Genomic DNA, 26,777 nt, shown 5'->3' on the forward strand with positions numbered 1-26,777 from the left:
AGGGATGTGTTCAGACAGGCTTGAGATATTGACTATTTTAACGCAACGAGTGTTGTGAACAAGGTGGATGAGCTTAGAGCTTGGATCGATACTTGGAGCTATGATGTGGCCATTACGGAGACTTGAATGGCTCTGGGGTTGGAATGGTTGATTCAAGTGCCAGGTTTCAGATGTTTCAGGAAGGACAGGGAGGGAGGCAAGAGATGTGGGGGAGTGGCACTGTTGATCAGAGGTAGTGTCACGGCTGCGGAAAAGGTGGACGTTGTGGAGGGATTGTCTACGGAGTCTCTGGGTGGAGGTTAGGAACAGGAAGGGGTCGATAACTGTGCTGGGTGTTTTTTATAGGCCGCCCAATAGTGACAGGGTTATTGAGGAGCAGATAGGGAAGCAGATCCTAGAAAGGTGTGAGAATAACAGTTGTTGTGATGGGGGATTTTAATTTCCCAAACATCGATTGGCATCTCCAGACAGTGAGGGGTTTAGATGGGGTGGAGTTTGTTAGGTGTGTTCAGGAAGGGTTCTTGACACAGTATGTAGATAGACCTACAATAGGAGAGGCTATGCTTGATTTGATACTGGGTAATGTACCTGGTCAGGTGTCAGATCTCTCAGTGGGTGAACATTTTGGTGATAGTGATCATAATTCTATCTCCTTTACGTTAGCACTGGAGAGGGATAGGAACAGACAGGCTAGAAAGGTATTTACTTGGAGTAAAGGGAATTATGAGCCTCTCAGGCAGGAAATTGGAAGATTAAATTGGGAACAGATGTTCTCTGGGAAAAGTACGGAAGATATGTGGCAAATATTCAGGGGATATTTGTGTGGAGCTCTGCACAGACACGTTCCGATGAGACGGGGGGTCATGATGGGATACAGGAACCGTGGTGTACGAAGGCTATAATAAATCTAGTCAAAAGGAAAAGAAAAGCATACAAAAGGTACAGGGAGCTAGGTAATGTTAGAGATCTGGAGGAGTACAAGGCTAAAAGGAAGGAACTTAAGAAAGAGATTAGGAGAGCCAGAAGGGGACATGAGAAGGCCTTGGCGGGCAGGATTAAGGAAAACCCCAAGGCGTTCTACAAGTATGTGAAGAGTAAGAGGATGAAATGCGAAAGGATGGGGGCTATCAAGTGCAGTAGTGGGAAAATGTGTATGGATCCGGAACAAATAGCGGAGGTACTTAATGAATACTCTACGTCAATATTCACCACGGAAAAAGATCTGGGGGATTGTAGTGGGGACTTGCAGCAGCCTGAAAAGATTGAGCATGTAGATATTAGAAAAGAGGTGGTGCTGAAACTTTTGGAAAGCATCAAGTTAGATAAGTCGCTGGGACCGGATGAGATGTACCCCAGGTTGCTGTGGGAGGCGAGGGAGGAGATTGCGGAGCCTCTGACGATGATCTTTGTGTCGTCCATGGAGATGGGAGAGGTTCCGGAAGATTGGAGGGTTGCGGATGTTGTTCCCTTATTCGAGAAGGGGTGTAGGGATAGCCCAGGAAATTATAGACCGATGAGTCTTACCTCAGTGGTTGGTAAGCTGATGGAGAAGATCCTGAGAGGCAGGATCTATGAACATTTGGAGAGGTATAATATGATTAGGAATAGTCAGCATGGCTTTGTTAAGGGCAGGTCCTGCCTTATGAGCCTGATTGAATTTTTTGAGGATGTGACTAAGCACATCAATGAAGGGAGAGCAGTAGATGTAGTGTATATGGATTTCAGCAAGGCGTTTGATAAGGTACCCCATGCGAGGCTTATGGAGAAGGTGAGGAGACATGGGATCCAAGGGGACATTGCAGTGTGGATTCAGAACTGGCTGGCCCACAGAAGGCAAAGAGTGGTTGTTGAAGGGTCGTATTCTGATTGGAGGTCGGTGACCAGTGGTGTACCTCAGGGATCTGTACTGGGACCCTTACTCTTTGTGATTTTTATAAACGACCTGGATGAGGAAGTGGAGGGGTGGGTTAGTAAGTTTGCGGATGACACGAAGGTTGGGGGTGTTGTGGATAGTTTGGAGGGTTGTCAGAGGTTACAAAGGGACATAGATAGGATGCAGATTTGGGCTGAGAAGTGGCAGATGCAGTTCAACCCAGATAAGTGTGAAGTGGTTCATTTTGGTAGGTCAAATATGTTGGCGAAATATAGTATTAATGGTAGGACTTTTGGCAGTGTGGAGGATCAGAGGGATGTTGGGGTCCGAGTCCATAGGACGCTCAAAGCGGCTGTGCAGGTTGACTCTGTGGTTAAGAAGGGATATGGTGTATTGTCCTTCATCAACCGGGGAATTGAATTTAGGAGCCGTGAGGTATTGTTGCAGCTATATAGGTCCCTGGTCAGACCCCACTTGGAGTATTGTGCTCAGTTTTGGTCGCCTCACTACAGGACAGATGTGGAAGCCATAGAGAGGGTGCAGAGGAGATTTACAAGGATGCTGCCTGGAATGCGGAGCATGCCTTATGAAAGCAGGTTGAGGGAACTCGGCCTTTTCTCCTTGGAGAGACGGAGGATGAGGGGGGACCTGATAGAGGTGTATAAGATGATGAGAGGTATTGATCGGGTAGATAGTCATAGGCTTTTCCCCAGGGCTGAATTGGTGGCCACAAGAGGACATAGGTTTAAGGTGCTGGGGAGTAGATATAGAGGAGATGTCAGGGGTAAGTTTTTTACTCAGAGAGTGGTGAGTGCGTGGAATGGGCTGTCGGAAACGGTGGTGGAGGCTGATACAATAGGGTCTTTCAAGAGACTGTTAGGTATATGGAGCTGAGTAAAATAGAGGGCTATGGGTAAGCCTAGTAATTTCTAGGGTAGGGACATGTTCGGCACAGCTGTGTGGGCCGAAGGGCCCGAATTGTGCTGTAATTGTTCTATGTTCTATGACAAAAATGATTGTTGTTGTATAAATTTATTGAAGGCACGGGATGATATGTGGGATTAACTGGGTTGAATTGGTGGCATGTCTTTGATCACGAATGGATTGCAGTTTCCACTTTGCTGTCCTGTTCATTGCCCAGAACCTCCTTCTGACCCTAGCCTTGGTCTTCAGCAAATCTGCAGCCATGAACATGTCCCAAAGGCTCTGTTGCCTGCCTGTGCCAGGGTTGAGGCCATCTCCTCAGGCTGGAGGGGGATTTAGAATGGGCATGGAAAGATCCAGGTCCTATTGTCCACGCAGGAACAAGCAACAAAAATGGGACTAAGGCGGAGATTCTGTGGAACAAGCTTGAGCAGCTGGGAATTAGTTAATATGCAGAACTACAAAGGCAATAATGTTTGATTACTATCTGATCCATGTGCATATTGGCCTAGGGTCAGTAACGTTGGAGAATTGAATGCATGGCCTGGATATTGTGTGGAAGAAATGAGTTTCCCTTCATAGGGCAATGGCACCATCATGGGGAATGAGGGAGCTGTTCTGTCGGGATAGGCTTCAGTTGAATCGAGTTGGGAGGAGTTCCCTCGTGAATCAGATAACTAGCGCTGCAGATAAGGGTTTAAATTAAACAGTAGGGAAAAGGTTTTGGTGAGGAAAATTTTAAAAAAAGAGTAATGACAAGGCGATAGTGCAGGGTAGTGAAATGGGGAATGTTAATTTGAGTCTGTAAGAAAGTAATGGTGCTTACACTGACTATTTTCAGCTGGAATCTAGGAGGGAAAAATGAGAAAAAGGCAAAATTGAAGGCTCTTCACGTGAATGCACACAACATTTACAACAAGGTAGAGAAACTAATGGTAGAAATAAAAATAAATGGGTCCAGTCTAAGCTATTCCAACAAGTGGTTAGAAAGGTTTGGAATTAAATATTCCAGGGTAGTTATAGGAGAGCGAGGCAAAATGGAAAAGGAAGAAAGCTGGCTTTGATGAAAGAGGAAGAGAAAAAGAACTAGGAGCAAAAGTAGGTCCTTTGAGCCTACTCTCTGGTTCTCAACACCTCAGTCAGGAAAACGTCCAGCCTGTCAAGCCCTGTAAGAATTTTATAAGTTTCAAAGAGATCTCCTTTCATTCTTCTAAACTGCAGAGGATACATAAGTAATCTACTTGATCTCTAGTTTACAACAGACCTTCGATCACTAGAAGCAGTCTATTAAATCTTTGCGGTGCTCACTCTATGGCAAGTACATCCTCTTTTAAGAAAGGACATCAAAACTACACTGTACTCCAGGCGGGGTCTCAGCACGGCCCTGTGCAATTGCAGTATAATAGCTTTGATCCTGAACTCATATCCTATTGTAATAAAGGCCATTTCCCTTCTCAGTTATTTGCTGCATCTGGATATTGGCTTTCTATGACTTGTGCACAAGATGCTTAGCTCCTTTTGAACAATTACCCAATCTTTCATAATTTAAAAATACTCTGTTTTTCTAGATGTGTTCATCTTCCCCACCATTGACCTTGGAAGCTAGCTGGGTGGAGTTTGCATTTCTTGTTTGTGGTCACATGGGTTTCCATTGGATGCTCTGGTTTCCTTGCACATATCAAAGGTGTGCTGGTAGATTAATTGGCTACTGTAAATTACCCCTTAGTTTAGGAGGATGGCAGGAGAATCAGTGGGTTCCTGTGTGACCCTATGTAAAAGCCAGTGGCTTCTCAAATTTGATCCCATTGGTAGCCTAGCAGTATTCAAACTTATTTTAAATGCTCCTCATGTACCATCCACGCTAATCACTGTCCAAAAAGTTATATGATACCAATATAGAAATACTTCCTAATGTCATGTTCCCAATTCAATTTGAATTCTTTAATTACCTTTACTGTGCTTCTTTCCCCTATTAATATGAAGTAAAGTTCTGAGTACTTGTATTTTGTGTATGTAGCCACATTCTTCTTAGAATCCCAGGCTTTGGCTTCTGTACATATTCCTCACGGCACCCTGTCTTTACACGTGGAATCAGTCTTGCATTTATAAAGCACACATTCATAGTCACGCCACATATAACACACAACAGAAATCCTAGTGTATTCATACTAGTGCTCTACTGCATAATTAATATTCTGCTGTGTTTACCCTTAAAGGTCCATATATTAAAAGCTAATGTAAATATCATTTTTGCTCATAGTTAAAAAGCACATTTTTTGACTAATGTGCACCATTGTGCATCTATTAATGCTGTACACTAAATGTCTAGAAAGATTTTATTTTTCTTCATCGTTCTTGCATAGTGATTTAGAATAACTGAGTATCTCTCATTTGTGATTTTAACAGAATTTGATTTCCTTTTAGCTTAGAGGAAATCAGCTGAAAATCCCTAAGTGGAAGAGCCCACACACTGAAATAATCGGAGCCATAGGCCAGAAGTACCTTGAATGATACTTTAAAGCAATGTGGCATGTAGGTCTACCAGTGGTAAAATTCTATCATGCACCAAGCCAGAACAGTGTCTCAGCAGGTAGTGTAGCTGTCTCACTACCCGGGTTCGATCCTGACCTCTGGTGCTGTCTTTGTGCAATGCATGTTTTCCTTGTTGCCATGTGGGTTTCCCGTGGATTCTCCAGTTTATTCCCACATTCCAAAAATGTACCCGTTGGTAGATTAATTGGCTACAATAAATTGCTGACTGAAATTAATGAGCATGTGTAAGACAATGGGTTGTGGGGAAATAAGGGGGGGTTGGGATTGCTGGGATTTCTCTTGAAATCTGTATAGAATTGGGCTGAATGCCCTCCTATATCATAAGAAAATATGAAATATGACAGCTCAAAGCATTGTGTGTGGTAGAAAAGGTCTTTCCTCCACAAGGGAGATTCAGGTCTGCCAGACTGCTGCTGGTAGTATCAGGAATCTGAGGAGATGTGTGGTAGCACTAGAGAGACTGGGAGTAATTACTGATAATGTTGGGAAACTGGGGTTAGGTTATCGTCACACAGAACAGAAACAGGTCGCCTGGCCCACCAAGTCCGCACCAATCGTTGTGGATCCATTGACCCTAATTCTACATGAATCTCATTTTAATTTCCCCCACCTTCCCATCAACTCCCTCCAGATACCATTCACTAGCATATGAGGGGCAACTTATGGTGATCATTTGGCCTTCCACATCCATCCTGACTGTTTTTGTCCGTCTATACTAATCTAATTTGTCCACATTAGGTCCATATCCTTCGATGCCTATATAAATACCTCAACTGGAGAGATTGTATCTGATTCCCCCACCTCCTCTGGCAGTGCATTCCAGATATCAACCACTTGCTCTATAAAATGAACTTTCCCCTCAGATCCCCTTTAAAGCTCCTTCCTCTCATCTTAAACCTATACCCTCCTGTTTTTGTTACCCCTACCATGGGAAAAAGGTTTTGACTATCCACACTTTCTATGCCTATCATAATCTTGTATACTTCTATCAGGTCACCCCTTGGCCTTTTTCATTCCAGGGAAAATGAGCCCAGCCTGTCCAATCTCTCCTTATAACTAAAGTTCTCCAATCCAGGTAACATCCTGGTGAATCTCCTCTGCACTCTCTCCAGCACAACCAAACCACTGTTGTGACCTAACCAAAGTATTATAAAGTTGTATCATCACCTCCCTGCACATAAACTCTATGTCCTGGCTAATGAAGGCAAGCATCCCATACACCTCTGTCATCAGCATATCTGCCTGTTCTTTAAGCATTCACTTACTCAAGAACTTCCCTTTTTTAAACTCAGGATGGATGTAAAAGAGGAGGTGGCATTACAGTATTGATTAAGGAATCCATTACTGCAGTAATGAGGGAGGATTTCCTAGAAGTAATTTGGTATTAATCATTTTCGACTAGCTATTCACAATGCACTAATTTTCTTGAGCTTGTTTTGGACTGGAAGAATCATTTCAGTGGTGTTAATGAGGTTAGGCTTTGAGGATTTCAACTAATAGTGTCTAATCTGTGTTCCTTTATGTACTCTTCAAATAGCAAGAACTCTACTGAAGGCAGCCATGTTCAAATTAAACAGCACAAGCATGATGATAAATTGGGAAAAGGGGAGGTGCAGTGAGACCTAGTGCTTTGTTGCTGAAAGGGAACGATTGAGTGTAGCAAGCAGTTAGGAAGGCAAATGGTACGTTGCAAGGTGATCCAGTTTTGGTTGTCTTATCTCAGGAAGTATGTTCTTTCCATGGAGGGAGTGCAACAAAGGTTTGCTACACTGATTTCTTGGATGGCAGGACTGATGTATGAGGAGACATTTGGGTTGGTTAGTCCTTTATTGCATCTATTTTAATGCAAGGAGTATGACAAATAAGGGGAATGAATTTGCAGCATTGATCAGTGCAAGGGAATATGATTCCCATCACAGAGATGAAGAGCAGGACCTGCAACTTAACATGGAATCTTCAGGTGGGAGGGGAATGGATGTAAAAGAGGAGGTGGCATTGCAGTATTGATTAAGGGGTCCATTAATACAGTAATGAGGGAGGATATCCTAGAAGGCTCGCCACAAGGGGCCTTTTGGTTAGAAACAAAAGGGGGGGGGGGGGTTGATGACCTTCGTAGAAGTATTCTATAGTCCTCTTAATAGTCAGCTGGAGGTAGAGGAGAAGATATGTAGATAAATTTGCAGAGAGATGTAAGAGTAATAATAATGGGTGATTTTACTTCCCAGATATTAACTGGAATTGCTTTAGTGTGAAAAGTGTAGGGGGGTGGAATTTTTAAAGTATGTCCAGGCTTTTTGAGCCAGTACATAGATAGTCCCATGAGAGAGAGAGCAGTTTGAGGGGATGTAGCCAGGCAAATAGTTGAAGTGTCAGTGGGAGGGCATTTTGGAGATGGTGACCATAACTCTAAGTTTCATGATAGTTATGGAAAGGGGTAAGGGTTATCCAGAAATTAAGACGTTGAATTGGGAGAAGGCTGATTCAATAACATGACAGGACACGGCAAAAGTAAACTGGAAGGAGTGACTTGTAGGTAGGTCTACATCTGAAGGTGGGAGCTATTCAAAAGTGAATTAATGAGAGTTCAGGGCCAGTGTGTTCCCATAAGGGTGGAAGGTATGAAAAGCAAGTCCAAGTGATATCGAGGGTTGTATAAAGAAAAGAAAGGAAGCATTTGGCAGGTGTAGAGAACTGCAAGTAGATTTGGCTTTTCAGGAGTATAGAATATGTAGAGGGTACTTTAAAAAAAAAGAAATTAGGAGGGCAAAGGAGAGGAATGAAATATCACTGGCAGACAAGATTAATGAAAATTCCAAAGCATTTTATGAGTGTGTTAAGGGCAAGAGGGTCATTAGGGAAAGTTGAGGGCCCATTAGGGAAAGTGTAGGGCCCATTAGGGACTGAAGTGCAGTATTTGTGTGGAGTCAGAGAAGGTAGGTGAGAATTCAGGGAGAGGAAGGGTGAAATTCATCATTATAATTAAAAAGGAGGATATAATAGATGTCTTAACAGGTGTTAAAGTGGATAAATCCCCAGGTCCTAATGGGATGTATCCAAGGCTGCCAAGGGAGGAGATTGCTGGGACTCTGACAGAGATTTTTGAAGTTTGCCAATGACACTAAAATAAGTGGGAGGGACATGTTGCATTGTGGATATTTGGACACTGCAACAGGATATAGATAGGTAATGACTGGGCAAAAACTTGATAAATAGAGTTTAATGTCAGAAAGTGTGAGATCATGCACTTTGGTAAGAGATATCGAACGGCAGACCATTATCAAAATGGAGAAAAATTGCATATGACTGAAGTACAACAGATCTAGGTGTTCTTGTGCATGAATCACAAAAAGTTAACAGGCAAATGTAGCAAGTAGCTAGGAAGGCAAATGGTACATTGGCCTTTATTATAAGGGCGTTGGAGTTTAAAAATAGAGAAGGATTGTTACAATTGTACAGGGTGTTAGTGAAGCCACACTTAGAGTACTGCGCACAGTTGTGATCCTCTTATTTAAGAAAGGATATACTTGTCTTGGAGCAACACACATAAAATGCTGGAGAAACTCGGCAGGTCAGGCAGCATCTATGGAGAGAAATAAGCAGTCAATGTTTCGGGTCGAGATCTTTCATTAGGACTGTCCAGATTCCAGCATCTGCAGAATCTCTTGTGTCATACTTGTCTTGGAGGCAGTCCAAAAAAGATTCATTAAACTCATTCCTGAGATGAGAGGGTTGTCCTTTCAGAAGTCGCTAAAGAAATTGGATCAGCATTCTTTGGAGTTTAGAAGAATGAGGGATCATTCTTAATGAAACATAAAAGATCCTAAGAGGGCATGACAGGGTCAATAATGAAATGTTTCCACTAGTGTGAGAGTTTCCAAAAAGGGGATGTCGTTAGAATATAGAAAAATACAGCACAGGAACGGGCCTACAGCCCAGCATGTCTGTGCTAACCATGACGCTAATCTAAACTAATCCCACCTACCTGCACATGGTCTTTATCCCTCTATTCCCTGCTTGTGCCTATCTAAATGCCTCCTAAATATTGCTGTCATATCTGCTTCCACTACCTCCCCAGCAGCACGTTCCAAGCACCTACCATTCTCCATGTAACAAAATTGCCTCTTAAATCTCCTTTAAACTTTTCACCTCTTACCTTAAACCTACGCCTTCAAGTGTTTGATGTTTCCATCCTGGGAGAAAGACTTTGACTGTGTACCCTATCTATGCCTGTCATAATGTTATATACTTCCATCAGGTCGCCCCTCAGCATCCGATGCTCCAGAGAAAACAACCCAAGCTTGCCCATCCTCTCCTTATAGCTAGTACATGCCAATCCAGGCAACATTGCAACATCTTCAAAGCCTCACATCTTTCCTATAGTGTAGCAACCAGAACTGCACACAATACTCCAAATGTGGCCTAACCAAGGATTTATACAGCTGTAAAATGAGTTACAAGATAAGAAGCAGTCATTTAAAACTGAATTGCCTATGAATTTCTTCTCGCAGAAGGTGGTGAATCTCTGAAATTCTCAGCTGGGAGAGATGTGAAGGTTAGATCATTGGGAGGGCAGCCTGAAACTCTAGTCTGATACTCTGTGGTCAGGCAACGTCCGTGGCCCGGCATGTTTTAAATCTGTACTACAGGCCTGTACTAATTAACTAATTTTAACTAAGAGCTAAAATTAACTAACATCTGTACTAACCTGTAGCTACCAGCGTAACTTTCGTGATCTCAGAGGATAGTGTTTCTGACTTGTGGAAGCTTTGAGTTACAGATAGTCCTTGGAACCTTTATGTAACCCAGTAAGTCTGTGGGTAAAAAGGACAGTTCTGCTGCTCAGAGGTAGATGATCGGAGGCAATTTCTGTGATCTGACACCAGTCAAGTCCCAAGGATGCTGGATTTGTGAGTTTCACCCTGCACTTAAAGAGAGGCAAGATAATATTTTGAAAGGTTGGGGATTCAGGGGTGTGGGGAACTGGCACAGGAGAGGAGTTGAGGCTTGGTGTAGATAAGCCATGATCCTATTGAATAGCAGGGCAGGCTTGAGAGGCTGGGTGGCCTTCTCCTACTCCTATTTTCTTATGCTCCCTGTAACTGCATGGGTATCCTCTTGGTTCTGTGGTTTCTTCCCAACATCCCAAAGGTGTGTAGTTTGATGGGTTAATTGGCTGCTGTAATGTGTAGGTGAATAGTAGAAATGATGGAAAGATGAGGAGGATAGTTTACTGGGAAAATTAGTGGGTTGGATATAAGAGTCCAACATCTCACCCTTGCAGAATTAGTGAACTCCTTAAGATCCTTGGACTCATGACCAAAGAGCCAACATGCTATGGTCATGAGTGCACAACCCCAATCCTTCAGATGAGGAAGGATTTCAACTCCAGCCTTGCAAAATTCCTGGTCCACAAGCCAAAATGGGGAATTCATCAAGGACAGACAGGCAATCAGTGCTGACTGGAAGGAACATTTTGAAGACCTCCTGAGCTACAATTCTGCCCTTGACGTGCATGCCCTGGACTCCATCCCAGAGCAACCTATTTGGTCCAGCCTTGTCACCAGAACTGACCAACAAGAAGTTGAGAAGGCCATATCCCAACTCTAAAATGACAAGGCCTCAGGAACAAATGGCATCCTCACCAAATCCGTAAATGCAGTGGTGAAAAACTTCAATCACGATTCCACAATCTCATCGTCCTTATCTGGAAAGAGGAGGGTATACCAGGTGACCTCAGGGATGTCATCTTTATGGTCACCTTCAAGAAAGGAGACACATCTGACTAAAGTAACTACAGAGGGATCTTTCTGCTGTCTGTCACAGGGAGGATCATTGCCAGGTCCACCTCAAACACTATGTCCTGAATGACAGTGTGGATTCCATCCATCTAGTGGACGTGACCTTCATTGAACAACTCCAAGGAAAATGCAGGTGGCAGCACGATGCATGACAGGCAACCTCCATCAATTGCATTCAACTGCTCACAGAGATTCAACTCCATCTTCTTTTGCTGAGTGGTAAAATCTGAGGGAAGGTCAATGGGAATCTGGGGAGAATAAAATAGGATTAGCATAGGATTAGTGTAGATAGTGATGGTTGGCTCGAACTTGGTGGGAGGAAGAGTCAGTCTTGCACTGTATAGTTCTATGACTCCATAATAAGAGCAATAGTTCCCTGGGAAGTACATCAACAAGATTCCCTCCACATTGCACCCCATTATTATTTGGAAATATATCACAAGTCCTTCATTGGTGCTGGGTCTAAATCCTGGAACACCCTCCCCAGTAGCATTGTGGGGATAACTTCACTGCTTCAATGACTGCATTGTTTCAAAAGGGTTGCTCACATTTGCCTTCTCAAGGACAATTAGTGACGAGCAGTAAATGTTGGCCCTGCAAGCAACATCCAGACCCTAGAAAATGAATATATAAAATAAACCCAGAGCCATAATAACAACAGCCTGAGCTTGTGTGGTAGTAGGTTGACTTTGGATTATAGGAGTCATTAATTCAAAAGGGGAACTCTTATGTTCTGGTACAATGGAAGACAAGACTTTAGCCAGGAGAGGATGGTGCACACTTGAGCCCACCACTGCGTGATAGAGAAGGAGGGATCAAGGCTATTCACAAAGCTGTGTGAATGGTTGATCCTGGATCCATATCTCCAGGAGCTCCAGTGCGTTGCTACTGTCTCATGGAAACAAAGAGTTGGTGAGTGTGTTGTCATGTACTCTGGGGTTGTAAGGTAAGTTGTAATGTGTGTTTTGCTGCACAGAGCAGTGTGTGAGTTTAGTGGTACAGTTGTTGGGAGATGGAATTTGTTCATGTGTTTGTGGAACACTTCAGCTGTAAGGTCATTGAACTTCCACCATCCTGCCCAGGTCCTTGGGACATTTCTCCTGACAATGACCTTCAGATCAACATACTGTTGTTTATGCTGTTTCTTTAACCTGTGTAATATCTTCTGTAGTAACTTGTACAAGGGACTCTATGGTTTATTAACAAGGCTGAACACCTAATATCTAAACTACGTTCCTATTACTCTTACAAACTTGCACTCCAGCCTGACTGCTACGTAGAAGATACAGGACACCATCACCCAATAAGAGCAGTGTGTCCACATAGGTAAATACACCACATTGCTTCCCCATTTAAAAAAAACTTCTGTTTTCAGTAAATTAAGTATATTTAGATATTACTCATGCAGGTAATGTACAATTATGAAACAAACCGTAGGTTCAGACTCGCCACAGGTTTAAAAGTGCAGTAGATCTTCTCATAGGTCTAATCTTCCACTGCCACCTTCAGAAGAAATGGCCTTGCTTCTGAACTTGTCTAAATGGCCATGATAAACAGACTTTCCTCCAGAGGCACCCTGCTGCCTGCTGTTTGAACAGATGCTGGACTCACTCCTAGCTCTACGGTTGTAGCTCCTGCTGTTGAAGAATGCTCTGATGATTGACAGTACATGGACTTGTCAGCTCTTTGAGATTTCAGTCTAAACCTGGCCAGTATATGAAATTGTGAACAATTGCCTTCATTGCTCCTATCCCAGTATGTTCTGTAAGTACACTAGGTCTTAAAACAGCTGGCAGTGCCACATACAAGCCCCATTTTAACCATCCTTAGTATCATGACAACTTATTTTGACAGATGGAAAATAGTCTTGGCTCTTCATCTGAACATTTTTGCAACTCTCAACATCTGGGAGTGTGTTCATAAGCACGATGCCCAACCAGTTATTTCCATGCTTGCTGTGTGATTTCCAAAGCTGTCACCAGAAATTCATCACTCATATGTGTTTGGGTACAAGTAGTACTTTGAGCATTGATGTGTAATCGTAATGATGTGTTTGCCACTGTATTTACCTTCAAGTTCTTGTGTCTATCTTTTGTCATACTGAGATGAAAGAATGACCTTTTGTTGTGCTTTTGATGCTGCCATTGGTGGAATGGCTGATTGTCAGTGGTTATCAAAATGAATGTGCTTTCAAGGAGGAATTCATGGAACTTCTTGACACTGCATATATCAAAAGCTTAGTTTTCTAATACTTTTGTTAATTTTCATCAAAGTACAAGATAAAAAGATAATGGCTTTTTCCTGATCATCAGATGGCTAACGACTGCTCTTAGGTCATAGTCTGAAGCATCAGACACTCACCTTGACTCACAAATGATACTGTAATGGACAGGAAGAACTTTACTACCTGATTGTATTTCACATTTGTAGTACGCACATTTTGCTCTTTGTGCCAGGTCCACAGGACATCCTGTTTCAATAGATACTGAATGGTCAAGAGTACTGTTGCCAAATTCTTTAGAAAGTGTGTGTAATACTATAGTTTCCAAGAAAGAACCCAGTTCAGGTATATTTGCAGGCTTCAGAGCATTTATAATGGCATGTACATTTTTTTGCTATGCTGCAAACCATGTGTATCTGCTCATAAGCCAAGATAAACCACTTCACATTATGTATTTCTGTTCAGTTTTACATTATGCTTGTGTAATTGCTCCATTACCTCTGCTAGAATGTATTCTCCTTCAGTAGAAGATGTTGAGAAGAAATTATTCTAAAGTATACATAATAATCAGAATATCATTCTGACACTTAATGCTTATTTCTTTTAAAATCTTATCCATTGTGGCCTGGAAGAGTTTAGGGAACAATTTAATACCTTATGCAAGTTTGTTTTTAGAGTTTCTTATGCTTATTGATGATTAAATATTGTTGGTTCTCCTGATGGCATTCTCCTGATTCACATACGTGAGACATATCTAATTTTGTAAATATCTTTGTTCCAGTTAACTCAGTATAAGTGCCTTGTGATATTGGTTGTGGGTATTGTCCATCATCTTCACCTTGATTAATCATGGCCAGCTTTTAGGATTACCACATTTTGGCTCAAGCACTGCAAACCATCTTACCAACATTCTATACAGTGTACTTCAGTTTTTCCAGTTCCTGCCTGAACTGGTCTTTCAGTGAATAAGGGACTGGTCATGTCTAGTAATTAGCAGATTGCACACCTGGTTTAAGGTGGGGTACTCCTAATGGCCTCGGACAGCATGTCAGGAGTGTTTCAATGTGTCTTCCTACTTTTCAGTGGGGTGACTTTGCTACCTCCAAACTAAATATATTTTCCCAATTCAACTTGAGTTGCTGTAGCCAGTCTTTCACCGTGAAGCTCAGTCTACTTTGCTACTACAGTAGGTGGTATCATGTATTGGCCATTATATTTCAGCTGTGTCAGTCTTCATCTCAATATGTTTGTTCTTGATCAAAATCTATATCTTGGCAGCAACACTGTCTATGCTAGTTTCTTCTTCAGTCCAGTCAGTCTTCACACAGTGACTTCATCTTCAGTTTGGGTTGCTACTGCAAGCTGCTGCATTAGGACCCTTATCATCTACAACAGATGCCTGTCGTGACTCTGCTTCACTGTTCTGGGTGTAGCATCTCCTGCAAGTGGATTGTCTAGGCATGTTACCTTCTCTGTTCTATAGCATTATGGTTCTGTGCAGCATGAACCATTTGGGAAGAACAAAGCTCTTTTGCTTTGAACATCACTGCCTCTTTGAAGTTGCTATCTCAAAAGTAAGATCAAGTATATTCAGTAATTGAGCAAATCCTTTCATCAATCAATCCACAAAACATCCTCTCTTAGAACTCTCTTTAGGAACTCATGGAGATAAAATGTAACAAAAGGCCCTTCATTGCCTTGATACAATCGCTGAAAAGACTCATCATACTTTTAATATTGTGTTTCAAACTTGAAGCTTTCACTTGTCTTTGAAGGTTGAATCCTCTAATTTCTTTACCATTTCAGCCAAAGATGCATCTGTTGCGTTTTCAGGTGTGAGTAAATTGCTGAGGGTATTGTCTGTCCCTGGTCCAAGTTCACTGAAAAGGATCACTTTTTTCTCTTGAATAGTCTTGGATATTTCAGTATTTCCTCCACTCTCATTTAATTCTAAGGTTCCATTTGGCCTGAAAAAAGTCAACATGCTTAATATGCTGTGTGCTTGTAAGATTAAGGACCGATTCCTAATCAAAAGCTCCCAACTTTCTGATATATAAAAAGTAGCCATCTTGTTATCTTCAGATCTCATTTGCACAAAAGCGATGACGTCTCACACAAGCATGCAAAGTTTTCCCATCAGTTCAGGGGTCATTCGACCCACTGAACTTCTAACACTATCTTTTTGAACAGGATGGCCATGTTACAGAGATCATTGTGAGCGTCGCAGACTTCTCTGCTCCCATGAGCCAAGGTTAACTCACATCTCTCCTGTGTGAGAATTGTGCCAGGACATGCAACCGTAGGGCTGGCTGTGTCTGGTGTCCTTTCCACCAGCTTACATTGGTCTGGCACCACTCCTAGGAGGTTGGCACCTTTGCTACTAAAGAGTACTGAAGCTTCAAAGCCACTGTTGCTTCTTGTATAACCTCTTATACAATAAAGATGAACTCCTGATCTCTCAATCTACCTCACCATGGCCCCTGTGCCTTATTTTGTCTACCTGTACTGTACTTTCTCTGTAACTGTAACACTATATTCTGCACTCGGTTATTGTTTTTCCTTTTATACTAACTTGATGTATTTAAGTATGGAATGATCTGTTTGGATGGCGTGCAAACAAAGCTTTTCACTTTTTCTCGGTATATATGAAAATAATAAACCAATTACCAATTATTCACTGAATCCGGTACTGAGCTTCTACTTAATGAAAGTAAGTCTTTGAGGGGGGATAAAAAGTCTTTCTTTTCCCCATTATGCCAAACAGTCTCATCACCAATTTGTAATGTCAATTCTGTGTGGGATGCTAACATATACCAGTGGACACAGTGTATGGCAAAAAATACTAATTTGCTAACAAGGATGAACACTTAACATTTAAACATTGTGCATATTCCTCTTGCAAGCTCTTACTCCAGGCTGACTGTTACAGATTAGCAATAAGAGCAGTGGATGTCCAAACATGGAAGTACTTAATAACCTGGAGGACTTCCTGGGCCCAAGAGCATGCAAGACCTCTCCCTTTGTCTTTACCTCTTTAATTAAGTTTTCCAATGCTGCTTCTGAGAATTCTTGTTACTGTGACTGACTTGACACTCTAATGGTGAATGCTACCATGGTAGGGCCCTGAGGAGTGTTATGGAACAGAGGGACGCAGGAGTGCAAGTGCATAGTTCACTGAAAGTGGCATCACAGGTAGGTAGAGTGTGAAGAAGGTGTTTGGCATGCTAGCCTTCATCAGTCAGGGCATTGAGTATAGAAGTTGGGAAGTCACGTTACAGTTATATATGACATTGGTGTGGCTGCACTTGGAGTATTGTGTACAGTTTTGGTCACCCTGTTATAGGAAAGATATTAAACTAGAAAGAGTGGAGAAAAGATTTACTAGGACATTGCCTGGACTTGGAGGTCTGAGTTACAAGGAGAGGTTGCATGGACCAGGACTTTATTCCCTGGAACATAGGAGATTAAGGGGTGACCTGATAGAGGTATATAACATCAGGAGGGGGCATAGACAGGGTGAAAGCACATAGTCTTTTTCCAGGGAGAGGGTGCTCAAAACAAGAGGGCATAGTTTTAAGATCAAAAGCAAGAGATTTAAAAGGGACATCAGGGGCAGCTTCTTCACGCAAAGGGTGGTGCATATTTGGAATGAGCTGCCAGATATAGTGGTTGAGGTGGGCACATTAGCAACATTTAAAAGCTATTAGATAAGTACATGGATAGGAGGGGTCTAGAGGGCTATGGGTCAAACGCGGGCAGATAGGACTAGCTCACTGGGCAACACAGTTGGTATGGATGAGTTGGGCCGAAGGGCCTGTTTCCATGTTGTATTACTCTACTCAGTGAGACAAATAGAGCTGTGGCTTCAAGCAGTGGTATAGACAATGTTCAAAAGCCCTTCTGGGCATGCAGGCATGACTTCAATCAGTGCAAGTTAAGTTCAGCTGGTAGGTAGGATTCCTCAAATTACTCTCCCATTGCCCTGTGTTGAGTAAAACAGTACAATTGGTGTAGTGTGAATGCTCAGCTCATTGCACAAGGAGTCTGCGTGCTTTTCAAGCTGCAGTCCTGCTTTCATCAGAATTTTAGCCAAGTTTCTGGGTCTGGTCTCTACTGTTCATGTAGACTCTAATGTCTATTCCTACAGTATAGCAGATCTTCCACACAAATTAAAAATAGATTTTTTTATATCCAGTACTTTGTGGTATGCTTGCCTTTCTATTTCCCTTGGTGAGCCATTGAGCTTTGTAGAAGATTGTGGTGAAACATAGAATTTTCAGAGCTGCCATGTGACAAAAAAAGTCCCTAAAATCATGCCGTGAATTAATTAAATATCATCTATTTACGGGCTATGAAGAGATGGCGGGGGTGAGATTAATTGGATTGTTCTTGTACAAAACTGGTATGGAATTATTGGGCTGAATGGCATCCGTGCAAGCTGTAACCTTCCTGTGATTCAGTGCTTATCCTCATGATGCTTTTAACACAGGTGAAAAGAAGACAATGTCATCACCGTCAGCTGCAGGAAGCCAACAGATCTACTCACAAGGAAGCTCATTCCAGCCTGGGCGTGCAGGACAAACGTTCAGGTAAATTATTTCTTATGTGTCATTGTTGAAGGTAGTTTAGCGAGACATAATTTGAGCATGGTACCTGCAGCCATTAAGATAATTTTTCCATACTTCTTCATCCTTTACATAAAAGCATTAATTTGGGATCTTGCAGGAAGAATGTTCATTGTTCCGTTAAGAACTTCAGATCGCATGTGATCTGATGACATTCTCCTTTCCATTCTGCAAGTAGCAATATTTCTAGGTGCTTGCCTATGTTTGTATAATAGCACAGTCAAGTTATCTTAACTTTTTTCAATCTCCCATCACCAAGTGGTATTTTGACCCACCTTGACGTACCTTGTTCTCTCTAATTTGAATATTACCTTGTAAGATTCGTGGTTGGCAGGCAGACTTTTCCTGATGAACAGGAAAAGGCTGTCAAGATAATTATTGTGATAATAGCATCGTTAGTGTGTGATGGTAAGCTGAGTATCCAGATGATTATATGGGCTCAGCATCAACTGCACAACATTGGGTATGTGAGGAAAGCCATGTAGAAAGGTTTTCATGAGCCTTCTCCCACATTGGACTCCATGAGCATTCTCCTCAATGGAGCAGATGGCAAGCCATCTATAAAGTTCGATACTTGGCACTTTGCCTTGATATCATATGCATCTGGCATTGATGTTGGGCAAATGGTCTAAATTAGTCAGCTGTACCTCACAGCAATGCAGAATGCAGTGGAGCTTGCCCTTGGCAAAGAGAAGAAGTGATTGTCAAAAACAGTCCAGTTTTTGGCGAGGCTTGGGTACTGCATAGGTTCTGATCACCTTGTTACTGGAAAGATGTTACTGCACTGGAGATAATACAGAAAAGGTTCACGAAGAATGGAAAATTGTACCAATGAGGCAAGTGTGTGTAGGCTGGGGTTATTTCCTTTTGAACAGAGGTGGCTGGAGTGAGACAATAGATGTGTATATAATTATGAGGATTCTAGATGGAATAAAGAGGAGGGCCCTATTTCCCTTAATAGAGGGGTTGAAAAAAAATAGATTAGATTTAATATAATTTGTTGAAGGATTAAACGGGAGATGAGGAAATCTTTTCACCCAGAGGGTAGTAGGGGTCTGGAACTCACTGCCTGAAGGGATGTTGGGAGGCAGAAACCATTAAAAGGTGCCTGCACGTGTACATGAAGAGCCATGACTTAGGGGTATGGACTCAGTGCTGAAGACAGGATTAGGCTGGGTGGCACTTATTCAGCCAGCATGAACACAGTGGGCAGAATGACCTCTCTGTGTGTTGCCATGTTTTAATTCTTCTAAACCATAGGAATGACAATCAAGTTGCCTGTTAACCTGAACAGGCTTTATCCATTTTTACCTTTTCTTAGAGCAAGACTGATTTGAAACATTCTGCAAGGAACTTGTGAAACTTGCTGCAACTTCACAAGGAAGATGTACTTTTTAGATCCATTGAGTTGGCCACTGTTCAGTGTTACCCATAATCTGATATAGATTAAAGCCCACCCAACAAATTCTTCTGGCTGAATCAAACTGCCAAGAAATTTGTTTTATTTGGCACTATGGAATACTATCCATGTAGAAATGTTAGTACATTAAAGTCATTAGCCTACCATTCAACAAGATCCACTACCTTGATGCTGCATTCCTGAACTGCTCCATCCTTTTCTCCTCTTAGATCCAAAAACCTAGTCCTCTCTTTTGAAGCTATCCAACAGCTGAGCATCCATGGCCCTCTGGAATACAGCATCACAACTTCAACCTAAATGACCAGCTACTGTAGGCCCTAGCTCTAAACTCCCCAGAACAGAGAAGACAACCTCATGGCACTGGTCTTGTAAACCTTTAAGAATTTTACGCTATTCAATTAGATCACCTCTAAGCAGTGTAGACCTAGCTTTCTCAATTTCTTTTCACAGAACAATCACCTCATGCACTATGTAGATAAGTCTAGAGAATTTTGAAGCAGATTGCCAACCAGTACACTTAGGATCTCAAATATGTATAAAGGAGTTCACAAGCTTTACCACTGGTAATTCAGTTATGTGTACCTCATCTCCAGGCCATTGGATTCTACAGGATAGCTTGAACCTAGGTAAGAAATGTCACAGTTACAAATAATGTCCATTCCTCCAGATATTATCAATGACCAATGATGGTTGGATAATCATCAACTATTCCTATTTCCAGACATGCCATCTTAGTACCTGCACATCCTAAAAACACCACCCCCTCTTCCTTTAACAATGAAGATAATGACAAGTTGGGCATTGAGTTATTGGTTAATGGGAGGTTTACTTACCAGGTAGCACAGCCTTGCACTTGAACTGTCAAAGACCAGCTTCTGGCTTAGCTTTTCCCATTTATGTTTGAACAGAAGATGCATCTCTCATGGATATTGTCAATTATAGTTTTGTCCATTTGAATCAGTAATATACAAAGCAAGCTAATTCTTTTTGGCATGACATTTTACTTTCTATGTAGGGGGAGATATAAAAAATGTGTATCACATCACCAAGCACTTAAAATGTTGTTAATTTAACACTGTTATAATGAATGTGAACAGCAATATTCTTAATTGCATTACAAAGTGTGCTGCAGCCTACATGGCAAATTTTCAGGTGAAAGTCTAAGTGGCTTAATTGGGAATTGTGTGGAAATTCATTTAACAAAAGGCTAGAAGGATCCAATTCTAATTAGTTAGAACATAAGAACAGGAGTAGATCATTCAACCCCTTGAACCTGTTCATTATTGACTTTAGACAGTGCCTGATCTATATTTCAATTCCATTTATTTGCAGTTGATCCATACCTTTGATATCTTTACCTGATTAAAAAAGTATTGACAATTATAATTGAACCAGCCAGTCCAAGGTAAGTGACAGCAGGCAGAGACTCTGGGTGCAGGGCTAATCCAGGGTTATCCAGCCTGTAATGATGTAGTAGTTCCATTACTTAAGTTATTTGCTCACCATGAACTAGAGATCATACAGAATTCTTCTTAAATCCTAACTCGCACCAAGGCCTATTTATTGACCTCCTTTGTGCTCACTGATCTACTTTGTTTCTAGATTTGTCAAAGTCAGTATTTTAAGATTCTCATCCTTGTTCTCAAATTACCTGCATGACTTTAATTCTCCCTATTTCTGTAACCTTTTCCACTTCTATAATCCTGTGAAATATCTGTACTCTTATTTTTGACTCTTACTCAACCCTTATAATGGCCATTCTCTTGTTGGTGGCCTCCTTCAAAGGCCATAAGCTATGGATTTTCCTCTCTCAACATCAGAACAACACCTTTTCTAAAGTAGTTTAGCGACAAATTTTATTTTGATGATGTTTCCGAGAAGTACCATGGAATATTTTCCTGCATTAAAGGACTGTATAAATGAAAGCTATCATTGTAGTAGTTCATCATTTGATAATGGATTTTAATTTCTCTTCAGCACTTCAATGGTACCTGGTGGAAACATCATTCAGCAGACATCCTCAGCAGGTCAAATTTTAGCGCAGATATCTCGCCAATCAAATGCTAATCAGGTCTCTGCAACATCCTGGACTGGAAGTCGACCGCCTTTCTCCGGGCAGGTGCGGTGTCACATTTCTGATACATTGATTATTATCCTGTATTATTTTTTCTGATCAGGTCTGAAATATCATTCCATCTGCAATCGATAGTTTGGACTGAGAGTTTGAACAGTAAATTTTATTCTTAGTTTGTTATTTTAAGTGCTTGTAGTTCACAGAATTTGTAGGTTTTTCTTGACTTGAAAAATTTGGGATTATTTTGGAGTGAAATCTGTTCCAACTCTAATGGGTATTGAAAGAAAAAGGTCAGTCCGCACCAGTGGAAGGTGAAGCAGAGTTAACATTCCATGTCTAGGACACCTCTGTCAGAACTGGATGTGTACAGTGGGTCTCCTCTATATTGGAGAAACCAAGTGCAGATTTGGCAATCGCTTTACAGAGCATCAGAGTCAGCCTGCAGCAGTGGCTCCAAGCTCCCTGTTACCTGCCATTTTAATTCTCCTCCCCGACCTATCCGTCTGTGACTTCCTGCACTGTTATAAATAGGCCCAATGCAAGCTTGAGGAACAGTGCCTCACCTTCCATCTGGGCACGTTGCAGTCTTCCGGACTTGATGTCGAATTTTCCTATGTCAGGTCACTCATTTTCTCTGTCTGTATCAGAACTGGCCAGTTCTGCTGTGGGTCATCCATATTGGGTCAGTTTTTCTCTCTCCATTAGTATAGCCTGACCTGCTGGGCAAGTCCCACAGTGCTGCTGTATGTAACACATTACACTTCTTGGTTTGTATCATCACCTACTAACATCCCATTGACTGGAGGACCTCTACAACTCATCCCCACGCCCCACCCTGCCGCAGATATTCTGCTGCACCTGCCTATCCTCCCACCGTCTTCTCTGCTGCTCAAAATTAACTTGTTTTTCTCTCATTCCCAATTATGACAAAGGATCTTTGACCTAAAACATTAACTCTGTTTCTTGTTCCACAGATGCTGCCTAACCTGCTGAGTGTTTCCACCATTTTCTGTTGTAATTTTGCATTTCCAGCACCTGCAGTTTTTTGTAATTTTCATTTACTGATTTGACTCAAACCATAAGTGATATCCTAAAGTCATAGAGTCATGCAGCACAGAGGCATGGATTTCGGTCCATTGTGTTTATGGAATCATCAAGTATCCATCTGCACTAGTTCCATTTACCAGCACTTGGACCAAGCCTTCTGTGCCTTAGCAATTCAGATACTTCTTCAATCTTGTGGGAGTACCTGCCTCCCCCACCTTCTAAAGCAGTGTGCTCCAGATTGCAACCACCATCTGGGTGATAAAACTTTTCCTCAGGTTCCCTCTAACTCTCATCCACCTTAGACCAATGCCCTCTGGTTTATCTGTCACCAAAGTTTCTCATTATCCATCGTATCTAAGCCCCTCATAATTTTGTACACCTTTATCAGGTTCCCCCCTCAGCCTTCTCTGCTCCAAGGAAAACAAACACAGCTCATCCACTTCCTCCTCATAACTAAAAGGTTCCATTCACAGGCAATATCCAGGTAATTCGCTTTCGCACCCTCTCCACTGCATTCATGGCGACCACATCTGCACAAAATACTCCAGCTCTAGAGGCTGGTTTCATTCTGGAGTGTACTGCCTTAAAAAGTATGTGGATGAGCCTAACCAACATTTTATAAAGTTGCAACATGACCTCAATGGATTCTATATTCTATTCCCTGGCTAACGAAGGCCAGCATTTTTCTTTGTCAATGCCTTCTTCACCACCTTATCTACCTCTGCTGCCACTTTAATGATCTATGGATTTAGTACACCAAGGTCAATGTGTTCCTCAAAAGTCCCTTGGGCCCTACCTATCCTGCATGTCCGATCCTAATTAGGCCTCCCAGGTGCATCCCCTCACACTGCTCAGGATTAAATTCCATCTGCCATTGCTCCACCCACTTTACCAGCAGATCAATGGCATTCTGTAATTGAAGACTATCCTCCTCATTGTTAATAATGCTACCAATTTTCTAATCATCTCCAATCACCAACTAAGTCTGTGGTTGACCTGGTTCTGTGCCAGAATTTCACAGATAAAAAGTGTAATTATTTGTAGCAATTAAGCCCTGCAAATGAAAACAGAAGCACTAACTCCCTGATTTAAGATTCAGTTTTCAAGTTGTCATTTCTTGAATTGTTTTTCTAACTTTTGATCTACATGCTCAAAGTGGATGCTAATATTACTGTGGTAGTTTTTAAATGTGATTCTCAGGATGTGGACATAGCTGGCTGGGTTTCGTTTTACTTCCATCCCGAAGAATCACCCCCATGGTGTTGATTAATCACATGTTGGCCAAATTGACTAGTGCTGCTGAATTATATTAGTGAACCAGATGTCTTTGCGCACTGTTTTAGTATTGTGTGGATTTCTTGGGGAAATAAATTTGAAAATTTGCATATGACAATCAAAATATTCATGTATTTTCAGCATTATTTCAAGACACTTAATGGTTAGTTCCCCAATCTGTTCCTTGGTGGTGAAAGGGAGAGAGGTTCAGTACTGGTTTCTCTGTTTACTGTGTATCTATAGGGTATTCCCTACTAACTCCTTCACTGATGCTTACAAGAATGATCATGGCTTCTACCCTTCACTTCAGCAAGCTGGTGACCTTGACCCAAATCTTGGAGGCGGTATAGTTTACATGTTAGATGTAGGATTTCAGATCTTAGATGCTGCCTCCAATACTGTTGCCAGTGACTGAAACGTATACTCTTCCATTCCAAGGGTACACTTAAAGATCAACCATCCTGGTCTCATGTCAACACTGCAGAAGGTCTTTAGTGTCCCACACCCAATCATCTTCACCGGCTTCATCAATGACAAAACTATTCTCAATGTAAATAAACCCTGATATTATTTTTTAATTTTGTACTAATCTATGTAATTTCCGGCTTGTACAACTGTTAGTTTAACTTGGGTAGTGGGCACATTATTGGAACATTCCAAGGGACAGTAAAAGCCTTCCTTTATATCATGCATAGGTTAATCAGAGATAGTTGGCATGGACTCTACCCAAGCTGGTAGAAATCTTATCATATTAAAACACTACTTGGATGTGTACTTGAAGAGCCATGACCTTTAAGGCTCCAGACCTCATCTTGGAACTCATCTTGGAAATAGGTTGGGCAGCAGGTTAGAGACTGACAAATTGCTCACCTCCTGACACCCCAAAGCCTTTCCAGCATCTATAAGGCACAAATCGGGAGCATGATCAAGTACTCTCCATTTGCCTGAATGAGCTCAATTCCAGCAACACACAAAATACTTGACACCATTCAGAACTAAGCAGCCCAGTTGACTGGCACCCCATGCACCACCCTAAACATTCATTTCCTCCATCACCAGTGCACAGTGGCTGTTGTATGTAGTGTCTGTAAAACATGCTGCAGTTTCTCACCCAGGCTTCTTGGACAGCACCTCCCAAACCCATGACCTCTAGCACAAGAAGGACAGAGGCAGCAAACATGTGGGAGCAGCATCTGCAGGTTCTCCTTCAACACCACCCCAGCTTGTCAGGAACATTGCTGTCACTTTATCATCACTGGGTCTAAATCCTGGAACTTCCAAAGCAAAACCATTGTGGATGAAGTCACCAGAGGACTATAACGGTCCAAGAAAGTGGCTCACCACCACCTTCTCAAGTGCAATTAGGGATGAGTAATAAATGCTGGCTTTGCCAAGATGCATTTAAAAAAAATGAATAAAAACGTGTAATTGTTTAATAATATATCCATTCTAACTTATAAAGGATTTAATAATTTGACTTTTTTTTATGCAAACACATTTCTAATATTTCTTCTGCATCATTTGCTCTACAATTTCATGTTTCTCTTCACATTAATTTCTTTGACTCTTCACTAGTTTTTCTTCTTCTATATTCATTCCATAGCATATTCCTGCCTATTTAAGATGTTTGTTTAGTGAATGGAACTTGGGGCTTAGTTAAATTTCAATAACTGCCTGCTTATTATGCAGCTCACAGTACACACCAGTAAAGAGCTGTCTGCCAGTTGTCCGTAAACTGCAAATGGCTCTGAAGGGAACCTTGGTTCTGGCAAAGCTTGGATTTTCTGAGTTGAACTTGGTTCAACGATTCTTTGTGCTGCTCCTTGTGGCTGCAGTTTTCAGTAGAAGTTTGAACCATGTTCCCTTTTGCCACTTCAAAGTACAAAATACACGGAAACTGCCTCCAGATAACACAGAAAAGATGTTTCCATTTCCTGGTATTGACTTTTGAGGCTGAGCCAAGAGGAGCAGCACACTTGCCTCTTTTTAAGTAAAGTGTTGTTTAAAATGTCTTATTTCTTCTGCTGAATATTTTTTTAAGAGTTAGAGCAGCTAATATTTCTAACTAATGAAAAAAGAATACTTCAGGTTCAGATGTTTTGCATTATTAAATGCTGTAGGACAAATACTTGCTAATTCTTTTGATGAAAAACATGGATTGAGTAAGCTTTAGGGTGTAAAATTACAATAGCCTCAACATTATTCTCTCTTCTCTTTAATATGAAGCAAGGTTTTCCAACAGTGCCTGTCCTGTAACTTCATGAATAGGCTGTGCATAGAGGCTTGTGTTATAATTGTTGCATTTATATTTGTTCAGATTATGAGCCAAGACTCTCAGTGAGCTTGGGCACCTGATGAGTTGAGCGATCTCTGAATCATTGCTGCAATAAATCTTCACTAGTATGCTATAAAACGAGATTTTGCTGAAATGGAAGGAATATTGCATGAGATCCCCATGCAGATATTAGTGATTAGTATGTTGATATGCTGCCATTTACATTGGTCAAGCTGTGCTGCACTGCACTTTTCTTAAGTTAAACACCAGGCTTTATTGATTTCAAACCACTACAGTCTCTCATTCTAGAAACACAGATGGAGTATTTTTTCAGCTGTAATGGAGACATGGCTGAGGGAGTACATGTGGAAATCTCTCTACCTGTGGAAAGCTACCTTTTCATCAGCCTTTTGAATTATTGTAACAAGTCGAGATGAGAATATGCCGAGGTATGTTGCGAATTAAAACATTCCTGCTTACTCTGTATCCCGTTTGGTAGGCTTAACCTGTGTTGCTGAGGCCAGGAAAATGCTAAACTTGCAAAGGACTCGCTAATCTCTGCCAAATTGCCTAAGGTGCTGTAATTGGCATCAGTACCTTAGGTTGATAATGGAAAAGAAACAACTAAGCTTTCTGGTTGCAACTGCATTACTCGAAGTTGACTGCAGTGGCCCTTACAGTGGCAAGGCTGA

General features: G+C 41.6%; 1 protein-coding gene across 8 annotated transcripts in view; it reads left to right on the plus strand.

Moving 5' to 3' along the window:
- Window positions 1-26,777, plus strand: part of arnt2 (aryl-hydrocarbon receptor nuclear translocator 2) — a 262,293-nt gene that overhangs the window by 188,921 nt on the left and 46,595 nt on the right. For all 8 annotated transcript variants that reach the window (XM_052040356.1, XM_052040351.1, XM_052040353.1 and 5 more), the window contains 2 exons: window positions 17,859-17,958; window positions 21,392-21,533. In XM_052040356.1, coding sequence (XP_051896316.1) covers window positions 17,859-17,958; window positions 21,392-21,533 — 242 coding nt within the window. The remainder of the gene's footprint in view (window positions 1-17,858; window positions 17,959-21,391; window positions 21,534-26,777) is intronic.

The sequence above is a fragment of the Pristis pectinata genome, chromosome 28 (assembly GCF_009764475.1).
Source record: "Pristis pectinata isolate sPriPec2 chromosome 28, sPriPec2.1.pri, whole genome shotgun sequence".
NCBI lineage: Eukaryota > Metazoa > Chordata > Chondrichthyes > Rhinopristiformes > Pristidae > Pristis > Pristis pectinata.